This window comes from Siniperca chuatsi, linkage group LG19 (assembly GCF_020085105.1).
Source record: "Siniperca chuatsi isolate FFG_IHB_CAS linkage group LG19, ASM2008510v1, whole genome shotgun sequence".
NCBI lineage: Eukaryota > Metazoa > Chordata > Actinopteri > Centrarchiformes > Sinipercidae > Siniperca > Siniperca chuatsi.
In genome coordinates, this window is record NC_058060.1 from 16358473 (window position 1) to 16381464 (window position 22992).

The 22992-nt window shown below is 38.5% G+C and overlaps 3 protein-coding genes across 6 annotated transcripts in view; 1 reads left to right on the top strand and 2 right to left on the bottom strand.

Moving 5' to 3' along the window:
* Positions 1 to 4425, top strand: part of nck1b (NCK adaptor protein 1b) — a 29386-nt gene extending 24961 nt beyond the window's left edge. For 2 of the 3 annotated variants that reach the window (XM_044176619.1, XM_044176621.1), the window contains one exon: positions 16 to 4425. In XM_044176619.1, coding sequence (XP_044032554.1) covers positions 16 to 216 — 201 coding nt within the window. In that variant the 3' untranslated portion in view covers positions 217 to 4425. The remainder of the gene's footprint in view (positions 1 to 15) is intronic. The other variant, XM_044176620.1, reaches the window with a different exon arrangement.
* Positions 4366 to 9000, bottom strand: bdh1 (3-hydroxybutyrate dehydrogenase, type 1). Its single transcript, XM_044176622.1, has 5 exons — positions 8629 to 9000; positions 8005 to 8115; positions 7417 to 7558; positions 7135 to 7287; positions 4366 to 6092 (listed from the first exon to the last, which is right to left on the bottom strand). Exons 1-5 carry the CDS (start codon positions 8839 to 8841, stop codon positions 5626 to 5628), a joined length of 1086 nt encoding a protein of 361 aa, XP_044032557.1. The 5' UTR covers positions 8842 to 9000; the 3' UTR covers positions 4366 to 5625.
* Positions 9001 to 10395: 1395 nt separating this feature from the next.
* gyg1b (glycogenin 1b) lies at positions 10396 to 22762 on the bottom strand. 2 transcript variants are annotated; one of them, XM_044176625.1, is made up of 8 exons: positions 22607 to 22762; positions 20484 to 20619; positions 20185 to 20359; positions 19924 to 20086; positions 14190 to 14316; positions 12271 to 12487; positions 11647 to 11685; positions 10396 to 11377 (listed from the first exon to the last, which is right to left on the bottom strand). In XM_044176625.1, exons 1-8 carry the CDS (start codon positions 22611 to 22613, stop codon positions 11228 to 11230), a joined length of 1014 nt encoding a protein of 337 aa, XP_044032560.1. In that variant the 5' UTR covers positions 22614 to 22762; the 3' UTR covers positions 10396 to 11227. The 2 variants fall into 2 exon arrangements, with proteins under 2 accessions (XP_044032560.1, XP_044032561.1); XM_044176626.1 differs by lacking the exon at positions 11647 to 11685.
* Between the last annotated feature and the right edge of the window lie 230 nt (positions 22763 to 22992).

Sequence of the window (22992 nt, forward strand, 5' to 3'; positions counted from 1 at the left end):
CTTTTCTTTTCACAGCCAAATGACTTCTCCATCTCCCTGAAGGCGCAGAGCAAGAACAAGCATTTCAAAGTGCAGCTGAAGGAAAACCTTTACTGCATTGGACAGCGCAAGTTCAACTCTATGGAAGAGCTTGTTGAACACTACAAAAAGGCCCCCATCTTCACCAGTGAGCAGGGAGACAAACTGTACCTGATCAAGGCCCTGGCTGCCTCCTGATCCCTCTCTGTTACACACATGCACTTACACACAGACACACATACACACCTATACATTGTTAACTGCATTTTTATATATATATATATCTATATATATATATCTATATATATATATATATATATATATATATATATATATATATATATATATATATATATATCTATATATATATATATATATATATCTATATATATATATATCTATATATATATCTATATATATATATCTATATATATATATATATCTATATATATATATCTATATCTATATATATATATATCTATATATATACTATATATATATATATCTATATATATATATATCTCTCAAAATGATACACACACAGATACTTACACCAGAACACACACTAACATTTAAACTCCCAGCCTGAGGACTTAACACATCATCAGGACTTAAATGCCCGATTTGTGAGCATTCCAAGAGGAGGTAAAAGCATGGGAGAGATACGGAGGAATGGAAGGGGAAGACAAAAAGACTATGGACTCCTGAGAGTTGACTACAGACCTCTTGGTCGCCTATTTTAAATTATCCAGATGTGTTAGGTCATAGGCAATGCCATGTATTTCCACCTTGATATCTATTAGAGTTGCATTTAGTTTCATTTTTTGTTGATAATATATAATCTTTTAACAGTTTCTTTTAAAAATGTGATGATTTTTAACTATATCCAATACACAACAACCACCCGTATGAGGCATTTTTCAGATTCTAGAGTCTAGCCTATAGAGCTCTACATTACAATTCATTTTTGTGTTGTCTGTCTTAATTAGTTCTTTATGGTTGTGGACTTACTAATCCACAATTTCAGCTAACTGCTAATCGTGAATAAAAATAAGTGACCAAAATATATTTATTGATACAATTATTAGGATATGGTTGTAGAGATTGGAATATCACACTCGCACGCATCTGTTTTTTTAGAGGATTTTTGAGGATTCCTCTTCTTGTGCAAGGTCAAACTAGTTGTTCAACTTTCTTTTTGTACAACGGAACTGCTTGTCTCAAACATTGCTGTATCCGTATCATGTGAATGTTACAAAGCCGAGGCATCACAGACAGCGGGGGGCTCAAAATCCCATGACTTTGCATGCATGCAGACGGAAGTGTCCTCACACCTTCACTGTATCTCCCAAAAGAGAGATTGACAGTCCGCATGAGTGATGGAGAATTTACCCGTGTGTCTAGAGGTCATGTGAGGAGTCAAAAAGTATTCTCCCTCATAGTCTGGAAACTTCCTCAGTGCAGACCGACCCCCCCCCCCAAAAAAAATATCCACAGGATGTGACTGACAGCTGATGCGTCCTCCCTGTGTTGCCAAAGGGGACATTTCTGTGGAGGTAGAAGGAAGGAGGACAGTGAAGCGGGGTGGGATTGGGGGTGTGCAGGTATACGCTGACAGCAGTGTGGCTTCCAAACGCTCACCAGTTCTGTGGAGCTGGGAGGGGAAATGGAGGACCAGTCTAGGCAGTCCGGAGGATGATGTCACTGCTCCTGGATTAGTGATCACTGGAGGGAATGGAGGAGTACAGGGTCACCCAGGGGTCGCGTTGTGTGGTTGTAGCGCATATACATCAAGCTAGGAGACGCCCTCTTCAAGGATTTTCAGAAAACAATTCCTTATGGCTAAGTGCTGGTAAAAGAAAAGCAGACTGGTTTAAATGTTTGATGTTTTCTTTTGATGACTGAGCATTTATTTACATATGTCTAAGAAGTTTGGGGAAGCTTGTTTTTCCAAATGTATGGTCAGTGTCAAGTTAGAATACAGTGCACCTAAATGTTTTCAGCAGAACACATGGTTTATATTTACAGTATAGGTCTCTAGTGAAAGAGTGAAAATGGACCAAGTAGCGTAGGGCAGCTAGCGCCAGCGCTTGCAATTAAAGCTGCAGCAGCATCGGTAGGGAGCCGCTCCAGCAGTGGGCTCAGGGAGATGATGATGATGATCACGATGCTTGCGATGATGAGTTCTCCAGCTGTGGCCAGTTGGGGCCGAGCGTAGAGAAAGAGAGTGAGTGAGAGTGAGAGGAAGAGGGATTTCATAGAGGAGGAATGGAAAATGGACCCTAAAAAACTAAAGTAGGATCTAGGGAGACTTGGAGAATCTGTTCCACTGAATAGAGTATCTGGATTACCACTCCCAGTCATATACGGGTGGGGAAATGGAACGGAGGCCAACGCTGATGTATCATAGCAGAGAAGAAAGGATTTTGGATGGCAGTATTTTGAGAGGGCTTTTAAGATCAAGTCAATCCAAGCATGAAAAAATCAGTCATGCCACAAAGAGCACAAAACATGGGTGTGAACCTTTTTCCCCTCCATTCCCCAGGTGATTGACAGAGCTATTCATACAAGAGCTTTGTGACGACTGAGTGTTTTCTCTGTTTTGGAGCTGTAAAAGATGAATTATAAACAGTGAAATGCTTTCAGTTTGATTTATGATGGGTTGAAATGGCAAGTTCTAATTACACACCTACTGTACCGATCGAGATCTTAATTTAAGTGAGATGACATCTTATTAAACAGTACAAAAACATTCCAGGATTTAAAAGCTTCTGTCGGGACTCGAAAGGTATCTAACAGGTTTATGACTACATAGTTCAAAATGTCAATCACAGGATTTTTTATAAGTATGATAAATGTTTATTTTGGGTCCCAACATTTATTTCAGTTTAACCTGTAACCATTATTTCAAGTTGTGTAGGACGTGTGTGCCTGTATTCCCTTCATTTTCAGTTATCCCCTTTTTGGTTTCTGCATTATCAGTCACCAGACTGTATTTGAGTTACAGGAATCCTGTTGTATGTCATTTATTACACCCAATCCCTGGCTGATGTACTGGTACCATTTTTCTGACACTTTATTTGAGATAGTGTTCGCCTACAGTGGTAATCAACAGCTAGCAGCAACCCAATTTCCTCCCTGACTTCCAGTGCTACAGCATCTGCTACATTACGCAGCATTAGTGATAAACGCCAACGCAACATGCCCCAGTTTGAAGGATTTAGGAGATTTTAATGTGCCTTCACAGCTTTCTGTCAACCAAAGGTTAAGCCCTTTTTTTTTTTTTCTTCATTTATCTTGTTCTTCCCACTTCTCTTCTCACCTCTGCGTGCTATTTGGTTAAAGCTTTGCATGTGCGTCAGTTGAGTCTGATTAGTGAGCAATGGGTGTCTGAAAACATCCTCATAGAGAAGGGTATTTCCTCGTTTAGCGCTCACTTTGTTGACAGGCTGAAAATGTCGTTGTCTTAACATTTTTTTTGTCATGCATAAAATGCCCATTAGGTGATATTGTGTGTAGTTTCAAGTGACCTTACCTTTGCTGATTTCATCAACTTCTTAATTGAACAGTGAATGCCTACGTGTACAGTATAAAATATGTGCTGATGTTTATTCAGAAACATAACCCCAGGTGTGATGTAATCATGACCTGAATCTCATGTATGAGCACCTCAAGTAACGGTATCACATATTGTTGGTTGTGAAGAAACTGTCATGGTTTCCAAGGAAAAAGTTTTTTATGTCTGTATGTATTTCATGTAAGACATTCACTTTTGCAGTTTAGCCACTTAAATATGTAAAAAAAAAAAAAAAAAAAAAAAAAAAAAAATCCTCAATACTTAAATGTTTTACTTGATATTCAAATACAAAACTACAGTATCTCCCTACATAGATATTGTTATGAACTGGGATCTTTTTCATTTTACACCAACGGAGGCCGCATGAGCAGAGCCTTGTAGCTGTACAGAAATAATTTTAAATCTGCTTAAATAGACACGGAAGTCAGTTGTGACAGATATTATCAAGAGATTGTTTATCAAACTATTTTTCACGATCAAGAACTACAGTGCAGCTGGAACTCTGCTTCTCAACTGCTAAACAAGCCTGAGATAATCTTGAATCTTAAATTTCTTGATAATATTCAGAACAAATGACCCGTGTTAAACTTTGGTGCTTTTGTGCTGCTTACATTTCTATGGTGTTCTTTGTCTCACAAAGCTTTTTTTTTTTTTTTCTGTATGCGAGTGAAGAAAACAGATCCATGCTGTGGAATGATAAAGGCAGTGCTGTGAAACTTAATGTCATGCTCTTAATACTGTTTTTATGGAGGGGAGATGGTCTTCAGGTGTAATAATTTAGAAGAGTTTATTAGATTGTTCAAAAGACATAATAAACGACATAAAAATGATAATGTCTGTTTTTATCCATCACACAATTAATTGTTAAATGTTGGTACTTCCACTTTCATTTTCTCTTACAGCTGTACTTTACAAAATTACGAAATACAGCACTTGACAAAGTGTTTTGTTTACATGTCCTAACTATATGAAAACTGGGTAGATTTTTTTTCTTCTCTGCCTCAGCTTTGCTATAATGTGATTATAATGCAGCTTGAATTGGGACATTAACATTATCAGATACATAGATGATTCTACACAGGTGATTCATGCATGGGCACAGCAGTTGTAGTTTTGTATGATGCATGTATGCCACCTGGTGGCCATTTGTATCATTACATTTACTGCCACCATCCAGGCCTATGAGACCAACAAAACACATCACCTTTTGGTCACTTTATTTCAGATTGTTCTTGAAAAATGATACTGTGATTGTAATATTTTCTAAATAAAATGCTCTATTCATTCACATCATTTCATATACAAAAAACTTTTCCACCAAGGTGGTGGGTGGGGGGGGGGCTTTTTGTTCAAGCATGCCCATTAATCACATCAAACGACCTCACTGTTGAATTAGCACACAGGGTCTCATGGTGCATGTGAGACAAAGTGGGCTTGTGTTGTTGTTACATAACTTAGGGGTGAGTCGAGCCAGATCTCACCAGGGCCTTACAGTAGCTGACCTTGGTTTGTTCCGGCGTCAGCCACAACACAGCAGCAGGAGCCTTCTCTTGAGCTCTACCAAGCTTTGGTCCTTGTGCCAGTGGGGCTCCAGAGGATTCCCATAAGGCAAAACATTACAAGCATCGGGGGGGAGATATAAGGGGACAAACACAATCTTTTTTTTTTTTCCTTTAAAAAAAAATATATATAACACAGCAAGCAATAACGATGCAGTATTTAAAGTTACGAGTATGTCATAGACCTGCTGATATCCAACACAAAGTAGTTGCTACTTATCACGGAATATATCTGTATAGATAAAGTTATGGTTCTTGTCAGACATAGAAAGAGCTAAGTGCAATAATTAACTTACAGTTTAAAAAAACCATTAAGTTTTAAGGCTTGATCAGTGAATGATTTCAAGTGCTGAGGATACAAAGCAGAGACCCCTCTTCAGGGTAAGTCTGTATATCTGCAGAGCGCTATATAGTTGAAAAATATATCTGAGGGCTGAAGCGGCGGGAGCTAGTACAGGAACAGCTCCTCTTTCAGAAGTAGAGGAAGTCAGATATGGCGCCAGGCAGATGCGTCATCAGCTGCACTCTGATCCACCAGTGTGGCTCCATCGGGTTGTATCTTGTGTAAGGACGCTTGGACGTGATGGCATCAGTGATGTCATCCAGAACAGGGGCCACATCCTTCTGCCCGCTGTTGCAGTAAGAACGCATCAGAGCCATGTGCTGCTCAAAGTGGGCTTTCTTATAATCCTCCTTCACATGCGAGGGTGCCTCATTCCACAGCTTATTGGCCGTGCTGGCCACAATGTCGCGGGTCAGGATGCCAGTGGCCACGATGAAGTTCCCCGGTTCGATTATGGACACTTTTACTCCCCAGGCCTTCATCTCATAGCGGAGGCAATCAGAAAAAGCTTCCACACCGTATTTAGATACACAGTAAGGCGACCGCAAGACATTTCCCATCCTCCCATACATGCTGGCCAGGTTCACAACACGGCCTGCAGAGATATAGGCAACAGAAATGTAGTCAGGCTCCTGCAACCACAAATCTGAGGATATTTCTCTGTAAAACAAATGCTTAATTAGAATGAATAGTATGATACAATGACAAGTTCATTCGACATTATTTTGTTACTGGTGCTGCTGCATTAAATTAAGTGCAGCTTCAAACTCAAAGCCTGTTAAGCCTCCAGGTCCAAAGTTCAACTGCCTTTAAAGACATTCTTAACAAGAACATGGCCTGGAGCTGCACTTAGATAAGCAAATCATTTAACTACATCATACTCTTGAGGAGTCGCTTATTGCCAACTAATTAAAAGCGGTGCACCACACTGCTGTTCTGCATTTTCTGAACAGAGTGCAATCAGGTTTTCTATTTGCTTTTTGCTCCACTTTAAAACATTATCTATTAAATTGTTACTGCACCTAAGCTGTGGAATGAACAACCATTCACAGTCTGCACTGCTACTTTTGTCAAAAACACACCTTTTAAAGTTAGCTTTTGGATGACTAGCATGAATTCATAATTATATTATTGTATCTCTTTTTATTTACCATTTTGTCCTGTTTTACTTTTCATTGTATATTTGTATTACTGTCTCTTGTGTTTCTTGTTTTAGCACTTTGTAACTATGTTAAGAACAGTGCTATACAAATAGTAGTATTATTAAAGGGACTGTTCACCCCAAAATCAAAAATACATTATTTTTCCTCTTGCCTATAGTGCTATTTATCCATACTAGATTGTTTTGGTACGAGTTGCAGAGTTTTGGAGATATCAGCCGTAGAGATGAGATGTCTGCATTTTTTTTATATAATGGGAATATATGGCACTCAGCTTGGTCAAAGCACCAAAAATTACATTTGAAAAACTCAACAGCAATGTCTCTTTCAAGAAATCATGACCCGGTTACTCAAGATAATCCACATATTTGTTCCGAGCAGTTTCATGTAGGAACTATTTTCTTTCTACCGATAGTACATGAAACTGCTCACAACAAGGTAACGTGTAAAATACAGTATTATTTTCCAGCTGCTGACCTTTGGCCCTGCGGATTAACGGCAGAACAGCTTTGGTGACCCTGATAGTGCCCCACAGGTTGACCTCTGACACCTGCTTGTAGGTGTCCATGGAAGTAAACTCCACTTCTCCAAACGTTGACACACCAGCGTTGTTCACCACAGCCCACAGACCTGGGTCATGACCAGCGACAGATTGTCATAGAGGGAAAAAAAAGTCTGTGAATGAACACACACGCACTGATCTTCGTTAATCTAAGTTAGTGAATACAGGTGATAGTGCAGTACAGTTATTTACAGTACCTCTTTCTGAGTCCTCCAGATTGTCTTTAATATATTCCACCGCCTGGTTCACCTGCTCTTCACTGCAGACATCCAGCTGGACTACCTTCATGCGATCTGAATGAAATTCCTCCAGTTCCTTTGCACCCTCTCCACCCTTATCCTGCAAGGACGACATGTCTCCTCAGTTACACCAGCTCATGACATTAAGATAAAATGCACCCAATTTAATTCCAAAGCTTTGAAAAATGCATTAAAAAATGCAAACGAAGGATAGCAATTTAATACGTTTTTCAACCCAAGAGAATTCTCTTTTTGCTTGCCCCACTTCAGGGAGATCAGAGGTCAAGGTCAGCTACAGAAATAAGGATGCTGGTGGAGAGTCACTGATTTGTTAAAGGCGATCCCTACTGAAATGTACTGTATTTAACAGGACATGTTACAGTCACATATTTGAACTCAAAATGAGAGGTCAGTTTGGATAACAGTGCAATTACAGGCCGTGGAGTTGAACAGTTTCAGTAGGGGCCGGGCATGCTCACTTTCGTGAGGGTTTGGTTTGTAGGTCTGTTGTGATAAATGAGTAGTCGCTGTATATTTTATCCGTACCTTAAGAAGACATCCAGCGAAGACCGTGAAGCCAAGCTTGTGCAGATGTCTGGCAAGTGCATGACCAAATCCACTGTCACAACCTGTAATAAACACAGCTTTCCCCTTCACCTGCAGAGAGGGCATCATGGGCAGCATGTAGTAAAGGCTTTTGTAGGTTTCCCCCAAGAAATATATAAAGTTATAAAGATATAGAAAAGGACAAGAGAAAAGCTTAGATACAGCAATATATATAGTATATACTGTAATAAAATTAAAATGTTGCACAAGGAAATATTTATCAAAAATGTAAAAGTGTTTTTATATATATATATATATATATATAACACGACGTGTGCACACGTTAACAGGACGTCAGTTAGGTTATTAATGTACAAAACAGCTCCATTTGACTATTTACAACTATTTCTATAGCCAACACTGATTATTCCAGTGTTACTGTATATCTTTCCTCTAAGTTACGAGCCATTCATTAATTTTCACCTGTGGGAACTACGTGACATTAAAATGATGCTGTGATATGTGTATCCTTGTAAAATGTGTTTTAGGATAATATACTGTAGCCTATATATAGAACATGAGTTCATTTTAGCGTTGGAAAAAAAAACTGTAGCGTAACATTACCTCCACCAATCCTCTAGGAATTCGAGGCGTCGCAACATACAACACAAAAAGTAAATACACCACAACTATGCACTCGGTAATACTCGTCTCCGGTAATCCCAACATCCTCATCGCTGCGTTCAGCAGAGCAGGCAGTCCAAAACCCAACACAACGGTCAGAAACACTGAAAACGACACCAGAAGTGCCACTCGGAACACGGAGAGCGGGGCCATCTTGACGGAATGATGTGTTTACTTTCCTGGCGGAGAGGTCCACATCACCCACCGCGGGGTCACGGCACGCCCCCTGTATCAGATTACCAAAAATTCCCTGGGCTGCATTCAAGTTAACGGAGAATGGCAAGTTCGGTTTTGAATAGGGTTGCCAACCGTCCCGTTAAATACGTAATCGTCCCGTAATTGGGAACTAAAAGACGTGTTCTGTATTGAACTGATACGGGACGCGCTTCTGTTCAGTATTTTTGAGAATCAAGTCAGTGCAAGTCTATGGGACAGAAATATTGAGACAGGGTGAATTGTATGAGATAGAAGATAACCCTCTTGCTCTGTTATCCCTCAGCCATGTTGTTCCACTACCCTAACAGAGAAGCTGGGGGAGGCACGTTGGAACAGCTGTTTGTGGCTCTCTCACTCTCTCTTCTGTCTGTACCTTACAATATATTGCCTTTTCGTCGACGTTAAGTGTTGTTTTGTTGGTAATAATCCTTGCCGAATTTACCTTAAGACCTTCTTGATTTATAAAACATCTAAAATAAGCGAGTTTACTACGTGAGCGCCTTTGTAAATAACAGTAAACGAAATGTAGGATTTATGAATGAAGTTTGGCGATTAAGCGCAAAACACTGCTCATATCGTTTTCATAGGTCGGTTTCTCATAAGACTTTATTAAAATCCGGTCTGGCAGTCCAAGTGTACCGATACCGGAAGTAACCAGGAGTGAAACTTATGCTGGTCCCTGTGTGATGAATGGTCTGATGGGAAACTGGCTAGCTCAATCATGCAGATGTCTATTAGACATCACACACACAGTGGTGGAAACAATACCACAGTGTAGAAATGTTAAAGTAAAAGTAAAGGGCATGCATTCAAATTTTGATTTAAGTAAAAGTACTAAAGTATAAACAGCAAAACAAATAAAGTACCAAAAATAAGAGTCCTCATTATGCAGAATGTTCCATTTCAGAATAATGTATTATATTATTGGATTATAATTATTGATACATTGATGTGTATATCACTTTAATGTTGCAGCTGGTAATTACTTTATACTGCTGGATAACTTTCATTGAATTTCAATAGTCTTATCCTATAATAATAATTTGTTGATTTTATTTTCTATTATTAATCTGAATCTGTAAAGTAACTGTAGCTAAAGTTATCAAATCAATATAGTGGAGTAAAAAGTACAAGTACCTAAAAATTGTATTTGAGTAAATGTACTTAGTTACTTTTATGTGTACTTAAAAATAAGTTAGCCCATGTACCATTCAGAGTGAGCAACCTCACTTACAGTATGCACAATTATTCTCCTGTAGCTCATGTTGAGAGAGCAGCTCAAGTGTCAGAACTGGATTTAAAACCTGTAACAAAGTAGTCAAAAAGGGGTTGGTTGGGTTGAGTATGTATGCAAAATGTGTTAAATATAAGTCTCTAAATAATTATAACCTAATTATACACACAAATATAAATGATCACTTCCACCAAGACCTCAAAGATGTTGAAGGGGGAAAAAAAAAAAAAAAAAAAAAAAAAAAAACACACACCTGAGCAAATCCAAAACTTTTAATGATGGTTTTTAACATTTCCAGGTGAAATATTTTGTAGTACAGCCAACATCCTGGTCAAGTAAAACACAAGAAAGTTAAAAACCTAATCATCTACAGAAAAGTTGCTAGTAACAGAGATAGGTTGATAATAGAAAGAGCAAGACATTAAGGCACTGAGCATCTAGTGTATAGGTATGGCAAAATGACCATACCATGGCCTTCAGAAGTGCTGTAAACATGTTTTCATATCTATGTTAAACAGAGGCAAGAGAAAATAAAATATTAATGCTCAGAAGACTGCTAGATGACTGCATAGTAAAAAAAAAAAAAAAAAATTAATAAAAAGGAAAATTGAAGAATGTACATGTAAGTCTGCTAATCTTAGACACAGATACAAAAGGCCCAGTTCAACTCTTGTTTCCATCTCCTTTTCACAAAAAGAGCACTGACATATGGGGGGGGGTATTGCAATTATTTTGAATGCTTCCAAAAACAAACAAAAAAAAAAAACAAAAAAAAAAAGAAAAAAAAAGTGATTTTATGTTATGATAAATCTTTCCTGATTTTCTTCAGTGAAGCAGAACGGATACCTGTGGCGGGATAAACTGAATAATGACAATTGAAGCAGTTCATAATATTTTACTTTTTATGTCCCATTTAGACAGCCCTGTCTTTGGAGCATGAGGGGGTAGTGCAGGTGGAGGGAGAGACTCCACTCATTTCTAGTTGAGAAACATATAGGAAGGAGAAAAGTAACCTGTTTTACAGTATTTTCTTGAGACCTGTAGTGATAGTTTGTTAAACTGCAAGTGCTCTTTTGATAACTTGCTTCATTATTTCAGAAAAGTATCAAGCTTTCTCTTGATATTGTCAAATGAGTCCATTCCCATGTAGTCTGCCTGACCTTGCTCCCATTTCTGCTTCCGTTCTTCGGAGGACAGCTGAGGTTGGAGTGCTTGTGCATGGGAAGAGGGGCTCTCAGCCTGCGCAAAAATATAAAATACATATTAGTGAAACAAAAAGCAGGGAAACAGAAAATCAATGACAAGAGACACACAGCACAGAACACATTCTTTGCGCTCATTGCTTTTTGAAAGCACTGAACTCGCCATACGTAGCCTTTCCAAATTAATGGCCACAGGCAAACACACACATGAAAGCTCTGATTTTAGAGGAAGAGTAGTAATAGCATTAAACCAGGTGCCAACAAACTGTTATTGACTGCTAAGCTATAACAAAATCAAACCCATACCTGTCCACTCTCAAAAGTGACCATGTCACAGTACTGGAACTTTATGAGATGAATAGGAAGACAGAAAAGAGGTATATCATCCAGAATCCGAGCAAAATAAAATTGTAAAAAGTAAAATAAATTTTAAAAAGTGGAAAAAAACACAACAACACCACATATGTAGCAGGGAAATTCAAACATATAGTATTTTCCTGAATTAACAATGCAAGCCCCACAATCAACAAAGCCTTTTATTTTTAATAGAGCTGGACAACCAGGAAACCATGTTCAGTGTGTCCATGGTCAACAAAGTTGTAAGCTGTAAAAAGCTGGTTATGTCACACTTTGGAAAGCTGTTCAATTAGCTGAAAGTTTCGATTGGCTTGTATACTTGACCATGAATGTGACAACTTGTCAAACTACAGCTCTGAAGTAATTCTATTCATTTTCTTGTAAGCTAGCCATATGAATGTAATGCCATAAAGTGATATTGTAAAAAGGCAAATCAACCAAACATCATTTGGCAGTTTAAACAGTTTTAATCACCAACTCTGCCTATTATCTGATGGAATAGACTGATATACCAAGTTGGTTGCAGTGTAAATGCAGGGTTGCAGATCCCATAAAACAAACGTGTTGATTCACCTCCACACATCCGGAGTGGAAAGGCTGGTCTCCATATTGCTCCTGCAGCATGGGCACCACAGCGCTGGAGTACAGGGTCCACCAGTCCAGGAGGAAGGTGGGATGTGTGGTGGCCTCATGCACACTCCCTGTGATATGTTTGTCTTTGGTGTCAAATGTGTAACTCCATGGCTTGGTCTTCCCCAGGAAATGGACCACCTTGGCATTTCCACCATATCTGAAATATAGTAAATGAGAATTAGAACATTTTTACTGTAGAAACGTTATGGTTAGATTTAGTGAATTAAGTCTTTATGAATTATTTGTCTCCTTCAGCCCTTATGTAGCTACATAAGGGATTTTTGTTCAGAAACATTGAATTGTAGTTTTTATGATAATAAAATGGTCCCACATTTAAAGTAACACTATGTAACCTTTGCTGAACAGTGTCCACTGCAGCTACAAGAATGGGGCTACAACTATGAGCTAATGCTAAATGGTAAACTACTGTTGAGCTAAACTATTTGTTTACTATTTAGCTAAAATGCTAAGCTATTTTAACAGTAGCACATGTTAAGAAGAGTCAAAGTCAGCAAACTGACTCAGTTATACAACAATATTTACCTAAAGTTAGCTAACATTAGCCACCATAAGCTAGTGGTCATTCCAGACAAACCTAGGCTGTAGCAGCAAAACTACTGGAGTATTGAATTGAGAAATTATGCATTTCATTGCCTATGTACTCAAAGTAGTATGTTTGAGTATTTAAGTTCCTTTTCCAGATCCAGATTAGATTAACACCCTTGATTCAAACTCCAGTTTATACATTTGTTTAAAACAGATAAATATGTCTAACAAAGCCGTATTGTGTGGTTGGTTATACTGAAACAAAAAAATAGCACTTTTAGTCTGCAGAAAGTTGCGTTCTACATGTCAGCAAATAAAATAAATTGGTCACATTTTTAGAATCAGAAATACTTTATTGATCCCCAAGGGGAAACTCTTTAAATTTTTTATAATTTTAATAGAACAATATGGCATTTTAGAAAAGCTCTGCTGTCCCCATTCATATCACGACACGAAACTTTTTCATCGTCATTTTAACATAAGGTTTAAGGTTGCGCTTTGTGTTTTTGTTGTAGTGGTGTTAGACTGCTTGTATTGGACTACTACTACTACTACTACTACTACTACTACTACTACTACATTAAATAGTGACACTACTACAAATCATGACAACCCCTACAGATATGGATTTCTTTTTAGTATTGGCAAACTGCATCTGTACACAAATAAATATGAATCTGGCCATGGGGGGTTTGTTTTGTTGTGTTTGCCAGACCTCTTAAGCACTACTATTGCTGACAACTACATGTTTATCACCCCTGTCATCCCTTTTGGATGCCAGGAAATACCAAACCTATGATCTTGTTGATGAGGTTCGTTTCTATGAGAGAGAGCTTTAGATGCAGAGTGGCAGTGACATGGGAGGGGGAGTTTAAAACGGAGTGCACAATGACCAGTCCTAGAGGCGAACATAAAAGGTCTTTAAATAACCCGCTCTATTTTAGGATTTGGTTTCAGCTGTTGTGAGCTCAGTGGTGGATATCCAACCCAGCGCTGAGGCCTGCTGGGGAATGCTCCGGCAGAGCCACTGGAATCTTACTGCTCATCTAGCTCGTAACCTGATGTCATGTCACGATGTGACTACACGTTCATGTGATCGAGTATCTGCTTACACCTTGGCTTTGCATCCGATTCGCAAGATTTCAGTCACTTTTTTTTCACACTCTCTGCTGTAGTATAATACAACTGTCTTGTGGAAGCCCATACTGTAGTAGCTTAGACAGTAGAAACACACCAAAATGAAATGTTCAAAATCACACCTCTAACTACTGTGTGAATTTTGAACATGACCTCTTTAATAGACGGACACTTACTGCTTGAAGGCTGGAAGGTAAGTGTAGATGGCTATGCTGCTGAGGTTGTAGATGAAGGGGAGGTGTTTTGATATGTCAGCTGTTGCCCAGTTGCTGAAGAAGCCATTCAAAACACCTTGGTCTCCTCCTGCAACGGGGGGGAATCAACATAAAGTACAGTATGTTGTTAATATACTGTCATAGGAGGAATAATCTGTATATATCTGAAGTTTCAGATGTGGCTATGAAACCAATGTGGATGAACTGTAACACATTTGTGGAAGTTTATAGATTAACACTATCATCTTTAGATGGATCTTTTATACAACTTTTAGCCTGTACTGCAGAATTCCAGAGAGCAGCACTAGAACACGTTTTAAATTCACTCTGAAGGGCATTTTCAAAAATGTAAAAAAATGTTTTTCCAGGGATGGAAAACTTCAGGTGTCAATATAAAAGAGGTCTAAAGAGAGAGTAGGAGTACTTTTTTTGTCTAATTTATTTGCATTAGTAGCGTAGACACGCTGTGAGAAACTGTTATGGTGGCATAACAGCCAACTTGGCTTAAAAAATGCAGCTTACAAAATGCTTTGACAGGTTTAGTATCTGACTGGATAGCTTTTATGAAAGAAGAAAAGCTGAGTGAGAGTGCAGTCAAATGATCTGCACACCTGTGACAGCCAGATTAATTGGTCTTTCCGCTTACGCTGGTCTACATTAGTCAGCATGAGATCAGTACAGACATGCTGTTAGAGAAATGGTCCCACACATTCAGAGCACAGAGACTCCCTTCCTTTACAAATTGCTATGGTTATTTGCAATAAAATTATCTGACATACTAGAAGACAAAAGGCAGATCTGAATACATTTCCCTCACTGGGTTTTCTCCCAAGTTTTCCAAATAATACCATATGAAGCCATGCATATGAACAGCATAGATTTATATTGAACACAGTAGCTGATCAGAGGGTTATGGAGACACAATGTACGGAACATGTCTGTCACATGTTTATTACTGTTGACACCCTACTCTCCACTGAAGCCGAAATATCTAAGATCAGTGTGTTGTAGAAAGGCCCAGAGGTGGGTATTTATGGCTGGGTTCTTTTGGCTTATCCGCCACAACAGTGAGGATTTATTCATCTCACATTTGACAAAGATTGATTGCCTGCTGTTTGCTCACTGACCTCCAATACTCAGCTCAGTTCAAAGTTGAAATCTGCTCTGCAACACCAGAAGCCTTTCAATAGGCCGCAGTATCATAACCTGTTAACAGATGGCAATGCTGGTGTGACTGCTCTATTGTGCACTTACATCCTTCATATTGTTGTCAATCAATGGATTGAAATTATTCAATTCCTCACTTGAATATATAATGAAAGGTCTGGATGTAAGAGACAGTGGATTTGCAAATGCAAGACTGGACTGTAAACGACGCTGATGAGACGGAACCAAAAACAGCTTGGTTGCGAGCCACAAAAAAAGCAATTAACTGAAAGATGCTAAAATGATCTGTAGAACTGAGGAGAACTTCATATCAAGCATTTTTTTTTAAAAATTATTATTTGCCCTATGGTGCAACACGAGTACATGAGTCAGGGTGATGTCAGTCAAGCACAGCCTGTACACACCCACAGTCTTGAGAAGAGAGCTAATCAGCCTAAAGTGTGGGTGCACGCTGGACGCGAAGAAGCTCTTTTTTTTTTTGTTTAATAAATATTGTTTTACTGTAAATTTGGTGTACTTTATATATAATTGTCTTACGAGAAATATGAAGCACTTTGTAACCCGTTTTAGAAAAATAAACATTATGGGCTCAACATAATTTGAGAGTGAATCAGAATACATTTGAAAAGTACTGCACATGTAATTCACACACACCAACCATGTACAGTATGACAAAGGCTGGGCCTCAATACTGTTTCGGTACCATCCAAAAATTGTGTCCATAGCACCAAGTACTAAAAACTGTCAAGTACCCAGAGCTGGTGATTATCAAATATCTGTTCAGATTTGTACTTGTCATTACTTATTCTTTGATAGTTAGACTCCTATTTTAGCATACTTCTTGTACAATGTCTTGCGTTTAGACAATATTTACCATTTGAGAAGAAGTTTGGTTTATTACATGAAAAAAAGGGTTTGTTTAAAAAAAAAAAAAAAAAAAAGCATTTCTATATTACTCTGTAATACATCTTAAAAAGTAAATTTTCAAAGATCCCCAGCCCTCTTAATGACTACTCAACTTTAAATAATACAACTAGACACAAATATTTAAAAATGGTTTGTCTCTCTCTGTGCTGGTGACTTGAATTAATATTGCCCTCTGGGTTAATGCTCATTTTAAAGTTTGCACTTGAGTTGCCTCAGGTCCTAGGGGCCCGACTGGAGGGGTAGACAGCTACTTGCCCTCGCTCAATTTGGCTAATTTAGAATTGGGTCATTGTCATGGCGGTGCCTTATGTAAACACAGAACTCATGACAATTTGGGCCGCAGGGATACATTTGACGTTAAGTAGGTCAGATACACTTCAAGTATACAACCAGATCTGAATTGAGCCTTATTCAGATGAATATCTCCTCTGTTACATCATCAAATCTGCAACTGACCAGCCAAAACACTGAATTTTGAAGCCAAGCAAAAAACATGACACAAGCTCATTGACTATTCATACTGAATTGCTTCACCTAGTAGCCATATAGTAAGTCATTTGACTGACACTGGCACAAGATGAGATGTTGGCCTTTAATAGAACTTTCACATGTAGTTCCTAAAGTGTACAGTCTGTGAAACCGCAGACTGCTGCAGTTTAAAATAACACACATAGATGCTGTTTGTCCAGACCCACAACCTCCACTCGGGATTTCAAAACTTAATATGGGGCAGAGGATCTTCATTTTGAGGGGATGAGCAGAGCTCAGCAAGAATGTGCATCTAACTCAGCCAGTTTGTCTTGGCAGCAGACAACACTGGAGCTACAGATGAAGAGATAGAGCCTCTGGGTTCAACCACAGAAATTATTTTCTTGTCGTCTTTCCTCAGCTATTTTTCAATATCATCCATGAATTGCAGCGAGAGCTGCACGTGTACATCAAGTATTCCTTACAGTAGAGTGAAAGTGAAATGCTTAAGGTCAAAAAGGAATGTCAACTCTTGTCCTAGTGCACATGAAAAGACCATCCATGGCTATAAATAAGACAGCTTTATTCATTAGCATGGCATACATACACTGGCATCACATTGAAATATTGGATATAAACAAATAAAGTTACGTGGCTTTCCTGGAAAAATTAAGACAATAATGTCTTTTGTCCGTCGTTGCGATTGTGATGGAATAATTCTTGCCAACCAACACTTATGGCAGCCAGAATGAGTCGGCGCTTGAAAGCATTGGCCACTGTTAAGCAAACTAATTGGTTTTTCCAATGAACTCTCCCTGATGGAATCTCTTTCACAGTATCACAAGGGAAAACAGTTTGTCATTTTAATGTAAAAAAGGTTCACTGCTACTAACAAAAGGACAAGCCCCAGCTCGTCCAAGTCCTACTATGAGTTGCATCCTGTTTTGTTTATTCCACAACTGTTTCCTTTGTTTCGTAGCATTTTTGAGGTCACAGCATCCTGAGGACACAATTAGTTCGATTAGAGCCCAAATTCTATATAGGCAGGGTTGATTTTAGCTCATCACAGATATATCATGAGCATGAAAGGTCATTCTAGACCTTGGAAATAGTGCTTTCACAAAATAATCTCAATTTAAGGTCACATTCTAACTTTTTCCCGGGGCTTTTGACCACATCTCACTGTCTTCAACACTGAATGGAGTTATCTCAGTTGTCATGGTGTTATCATCCCATAACCTAAATATAAAACTGGTCAGGTGATTAAGAAAAAAAAAAAAGCTAGTAATTAAACCTTGAGTTATGGCTATTTTGTCAAAACACAGTTACGGTATATTGTATTGCCTTATATATTGGCTGACAAATAAGAAGAAATTACAGTAGAGAAATGCCAAAGGTATGTAAAATGCAAAATGTCTCTTTTAGCCTAAATGTGTCGTTAATAAATTGTGACCATTTATTTAAAAATGTTTCTTTACATTATGTGTTTATTGATATCTGGCTCAATAATCTAACAGTACAACTTTATATAGTCTCCAGATAGAAAAAGAATAATATGGTGAAAGCTGCTCAACACAGCATTGTATAAACATTCATAGCTAGTGTATTTGAAAAAAAAGAAAAAATGGTATGTGAAGCTCGACTGAGGTGACGTAATTGTATACTTTAGCAGGTCCAAGTGTTTAAAAGGATATTACCAAACCTTAGCATGAATGAATGAATGAATGTTCTGTCATGGTAAAATGTTTACTGAATACCTATGGAAGTTTTTTTTTTTTTGAAATTTAAAAATGGCAATGGCTGATTCAAGTGTCAGGATTCTAGCAATTTCAATGTAATGTTCAAAAACTGTTATAACTTTTTACTGGAAAGCAAAGGTGGTAAACCTGCGGTATATGAGAACCACAGCACCTTACAAGTATGGACCAGTGAGCTTTTCAACCGCTGATTTGAGCAGTTTGGTAAACCAGATATGGAGCCAAATCGACAACCACAATTCAGTTACAGTATGCCTCACGGAGAAGAGTTGGTGAATGTCAACCAGTGCTCTGTGCAAAACAGGGCCTCTCAAATTTAACCTCCACCCCACCCCAGTGAGCCCCTGAGAATAACTCAGCAGAGCTAGACAGTCTGTGACAGGAGGGCCTTGTGTCCCAGCACCAGGCTCGATAAAGGCTTTACTTAGAGCAAAAGATAAACAAGCTCGGTTTAACATCATGTTACCAAGAACTCAATGTTACACAAAGCTGGTCAAAGCCTAAATGTTTGAGTATGACTGAAAAAAGATCACTGACAAAACTCAGTGGTGGTAAACCAGAAATACTTGCAATTCTAGACATATTAAAGCCTTTGCATTTGGCAATGAAATGTGAAATGTCTATTTTGAGGGAAACTTGTAAATGACAGATACATTTTATCAAATACCAACATGTAGAAATAAGTTTAAAGGATAGCTGATAATGGGTATACTGAGTTGAAGGAATAGTTGGAAATATTTTACAACATTTATTCAATTTATTGTCGAGAGTTAGATAAGACTGATACCACTCGTATTTAGTATATGTCTGTTAAATGTGGTGCTACAGCTAGGAGATGGTTAGCTTAACATAAATACTGGCTCATCCTAAAAAAAAATAAAATAAAAAAAAAAATAAAAAAACACAATCAACCAACCAACACACATAAAGCTAACTAATTAACATGGTTATATTTTGTTTGTTTAATTCATACAAAAATCAACATGTAAAAACGTCAAGTTTTGGTTTTATTGGGAGGTTATATTTCATACTAGTATCAATCTTCTCATCTAACTTTTGGCAAGAAAGTGAATAAGTGTATTTGTAAAATGTAAAACTATTCCTTTAAATAAAGAAGGGCTGCAACTATTGATTACTAGACTATGATTATTGATTAAACTATTTAAGTTAATGGTTTAGTCTGTAAAATGTCTCTAAAGAAATTTTTTTTAAAAAAGGAACAAATGCTCATTGCAATTTCCCAGATGCCAAGGTGATGTAGTCAAAGTACTTGTTTTGTCCAACAGCCCAAAACCCATTCATTTACATTATAAAAACAGAAAATCTATCGTTACAGCACAAAACTAAAGAATCAAAATGGGTTCTTCTTGACTTACCATCAAAGCTGCCGTGTTCTGTACAATACTGAAGCAGTTTGCCATGAGTCTCCATAGAAGGACGAAAAACAAACACACCGGAGTTGAAGCAGTCAGGCCAGCCAGGGTCGGGAGCAGCTGACAACTCTTCTCTGTCAAAGAGATCATCTATATTTGAAAGCACCTAGGATGCAGAAACAAACAAATTCAGACAAACACGTTCACACACACATATAGTTACAGAACAACATCTTGAATTTTTCTTGCTCAAGTTAGTCTCACCAGTGTGTCTGCATCCATGAAAACACATTTGGAGTAATGCGTGAGAGTCCAGCAATGGAGTTTGGTGAAGGTGACACCCAGGTCAGGCCTCTTCATCATGGCCAGGTGTGCAGTGTCGCCGCTGTCCAGCACGTCCACCACCCTCACCTCGTCAAAGATTCTCTTCAGCACAGACCTAATGAGCCACAATACTATGGAATGAATCATCACCAATCCAGGTGGAAAACAAGACTTGACATGAATGCTAACAGGTGTGATTCAGACATGTTGTACTACTGTTCGGAGGTAATGTTTCTTACTGGCAAGGCTCTGACACTTGTGGACCAATGAGTGCCACTAGCTTCTTGGATGTATTGTGGTTGAGGAGGGACTTGCCCAAAACCATGGCTCCCCGAGCATAGCTGTCATTGGTAGCCAATGTCACAAAAGCCTGGTCTGTAAAGGAAAGAAACAAAGATGATTCCACTCTTGGACACTGTGACACTAATAGAAATTGATTGTTATTGATCTGTGATGTTAGAAATGTTCAATGTAATGTTAACTTAGATCTGTGCACACTATCATTTAATGCAAGATATCTGATGGTAGACTTCTCTCATCTTAGAGAAGAGTGTCGTGTTTAAAGATTGTCCAATTTTTTCTGAGTCTCTTTATTTTGGATTTTCCTTGTCCACTTAGTGAAAATACACATTTCCCCAAACATTTCAACAAAATCCAGCAGACAGCTTTCACAGGAAAAATACAATATGCAAGTCAAATAATGTCAGTAGCACAGCAAGTGCCAAGTCGTGAGCTCCAGCACGATGGATGGGGATAAATGTTGAGTCTAACAAGAAGCCATTATCATTTGACTGTCTGACACCGAAACATTAAGTTTGACACATTAATACTGACATGTTTTTCTGCTATTTAACTACATCTAGACTGTGCTGCAAATGTCTCGACATGAAGTCACATCTTTCATGTTTGGCCAGTTATCTGCAAGAATATGGAAACACACACACTAAACAACAAAATTAGCCCAAACTGTGTAAGTGCAATAGCCCCCCCCTTCCTACAGTTAATAAAATATGAATGTATTTCTGTGTGGATCCTTCGATGTCTGAAACAAGTAAAAGCATCTAGCAACTAAATATTCCAATCAATCATTCCATAAGTTTAAGAACAACGCCATTTGAAATACTCAAAAACAATCAAAATTTCCACAAGTACACAACAAGCACTATGGTCTGGCCTCAATTGAAGATTTCTCACTTGTTTCAAGAAAAATAAGACTTTAGTAGCCAGTACCAGATTAAATGTCTCATTAAGGTGAATTTTATTTGCAGTGTGGTGCCTACTCTGTACCACCACCTCTGACGGCAGGGAGGAAAATCTGTCTGCTACCTGCCAAGTCATGTCTCAGAACAATGACTAGCCTGTGAGAGGACATACAAATTGAGATGATGAAGTCAGCATGGCCGCTGGGGAAGGTTATGTGACTGTAGCATGTGGGCCAACATGAATCCCACTTGGACTGTATATTAACCTCTTGGTACTGTATTTCCCATAATGAGCAAAGAAAATAAAACAGTAGGTACAGTATGTATACAGTGTTAATGGGCTTGAAGTCAGTCAGAGTTGCCAGGAAAAGTTGTTCTGTCTCACTGGCTGTGCTGAGCACCACACCTCTTTTTCAATTGGAACAACCCATGCTGTAGTATCAATGTAGCCTAACATGAAACACATGATGACTAGAAGTTAAAGAAAAAAGGCAATTAGTTCAACTACAGCCTAGGTTCCGTGAATGTACAGTACCCCTTCCATCTTCCCCAGTAAGATCACACCACAAGTGGGAGTTGAGTTATGGAGAATCATGACATACAGTAGCACAGTGCTTCCAAAACTAAGGTCCAGGGCCCTGAAAGGGGTCGCCTGAAGAGGATTGAATTTTGCTGTTATTTCATTCATTAGAAGTTGTCACCAGGTGCGAACATAACCCTACAGTTAACAAAAGTTATTAGACATGGTTCATATGACAAGGGTCATGTCTAACTGTCGACCACACAGTTATAGAGACTAACTGGTGGTCAAATGACAAGTTATGGTAATCATGTTTCAGATATAGCTGGCAGCTTCTTGCTTTGAAGTTAGCTGGTCACTCTACAGCAAAACACAGATGGAGACAGAATGTACTTTTACTCTGCCCATTTCAGGAGGCTGCTGCTGTACAAACACTACAACCAAACAACAGAGATTTAGAGCAAGCAACTTTAACGACAGACAATATTTTCACAATAGCTACACACTAATATTTAATACCGCCAAAGTCCGCGAGACTTTATACTGTTAAAACTTTACAGAAAACACGTTTTAGCGTGAAGTTAACGCCTCAGTGAAAACTACGCAATACCGCGGTTTGAAATGTTAAAATGTTACATACCAGCCATGACTGAAGAAGTCGAAGCTACTTTGTAGCCTGGACTTGAAAACACGGCAGCTTTGCGTGGAGAAAAGGGCTGACTAAATACACAGAGGTGGATTTATACCAGTGTGACAGAAGCCAGTCGCAGCGTCACGTGACAACCTCCACACACCCACCTGCTCCTAACAGGAGCCTCCACACCCCCAGCAGTTCAGGGAGTTCAATTATTGTTATTATGCAACAGATTTAAAAGGATTCATTGTAAATCTAGAGGCACAAGTAGCATTTGATATTTCTGAACAGACTTTCTATTCTTTTTGTACTCGTTTTGTTAAGTCAAATTTAGTTTACAACTCTCAAGGGTGGGGTGGGGGTGGGGGTGGGGGCAAAACTTTTCTTGAGTC

Excerpts from the sequence above, each read along its gene's own strand:
- bdh1 (XM_044176622.1), bottom strand. The coding sequence starts at position 8,841 with ATGGCCCCGCTCTCCGTGTTCCGAGTGGCACTTCTGGTGTCGTTTTCA. Across the intron at positions 7,559-8,004 it reads TCGCTGGATGTCTTCTTAAG|GATAAGGGTGGAGAGGGTGC; the intron begins GTACGGATAAAA and ends TCGTCCTTGCAG. Across the intron at positions 7,288-7,416 it reads TCTGGAGGACTCAGAAAGAG|GTCTGTGGGCTGTGGTGAAC; the intron begins GTACTGTAAATA and ends GTCATGACCCAG.
- gyg1b (XM_044176625.1), bottom strand. Across the intron at positions 20,087-20,184 it reads TCATGGATGCAGACACACTG|GTGCTTTCAAATATAGATGA; the intron begins GTGAGACTAACT and ends TCTGCATCCTAG. Across the intron at positions 12,488-14,189 it reads TACCTTCCAGCCTTCAAGCA|ATATGGTGGAAATGCCAAGG; the intron begins GTAAGTGTCCGT and ends ACTATATTTCAG.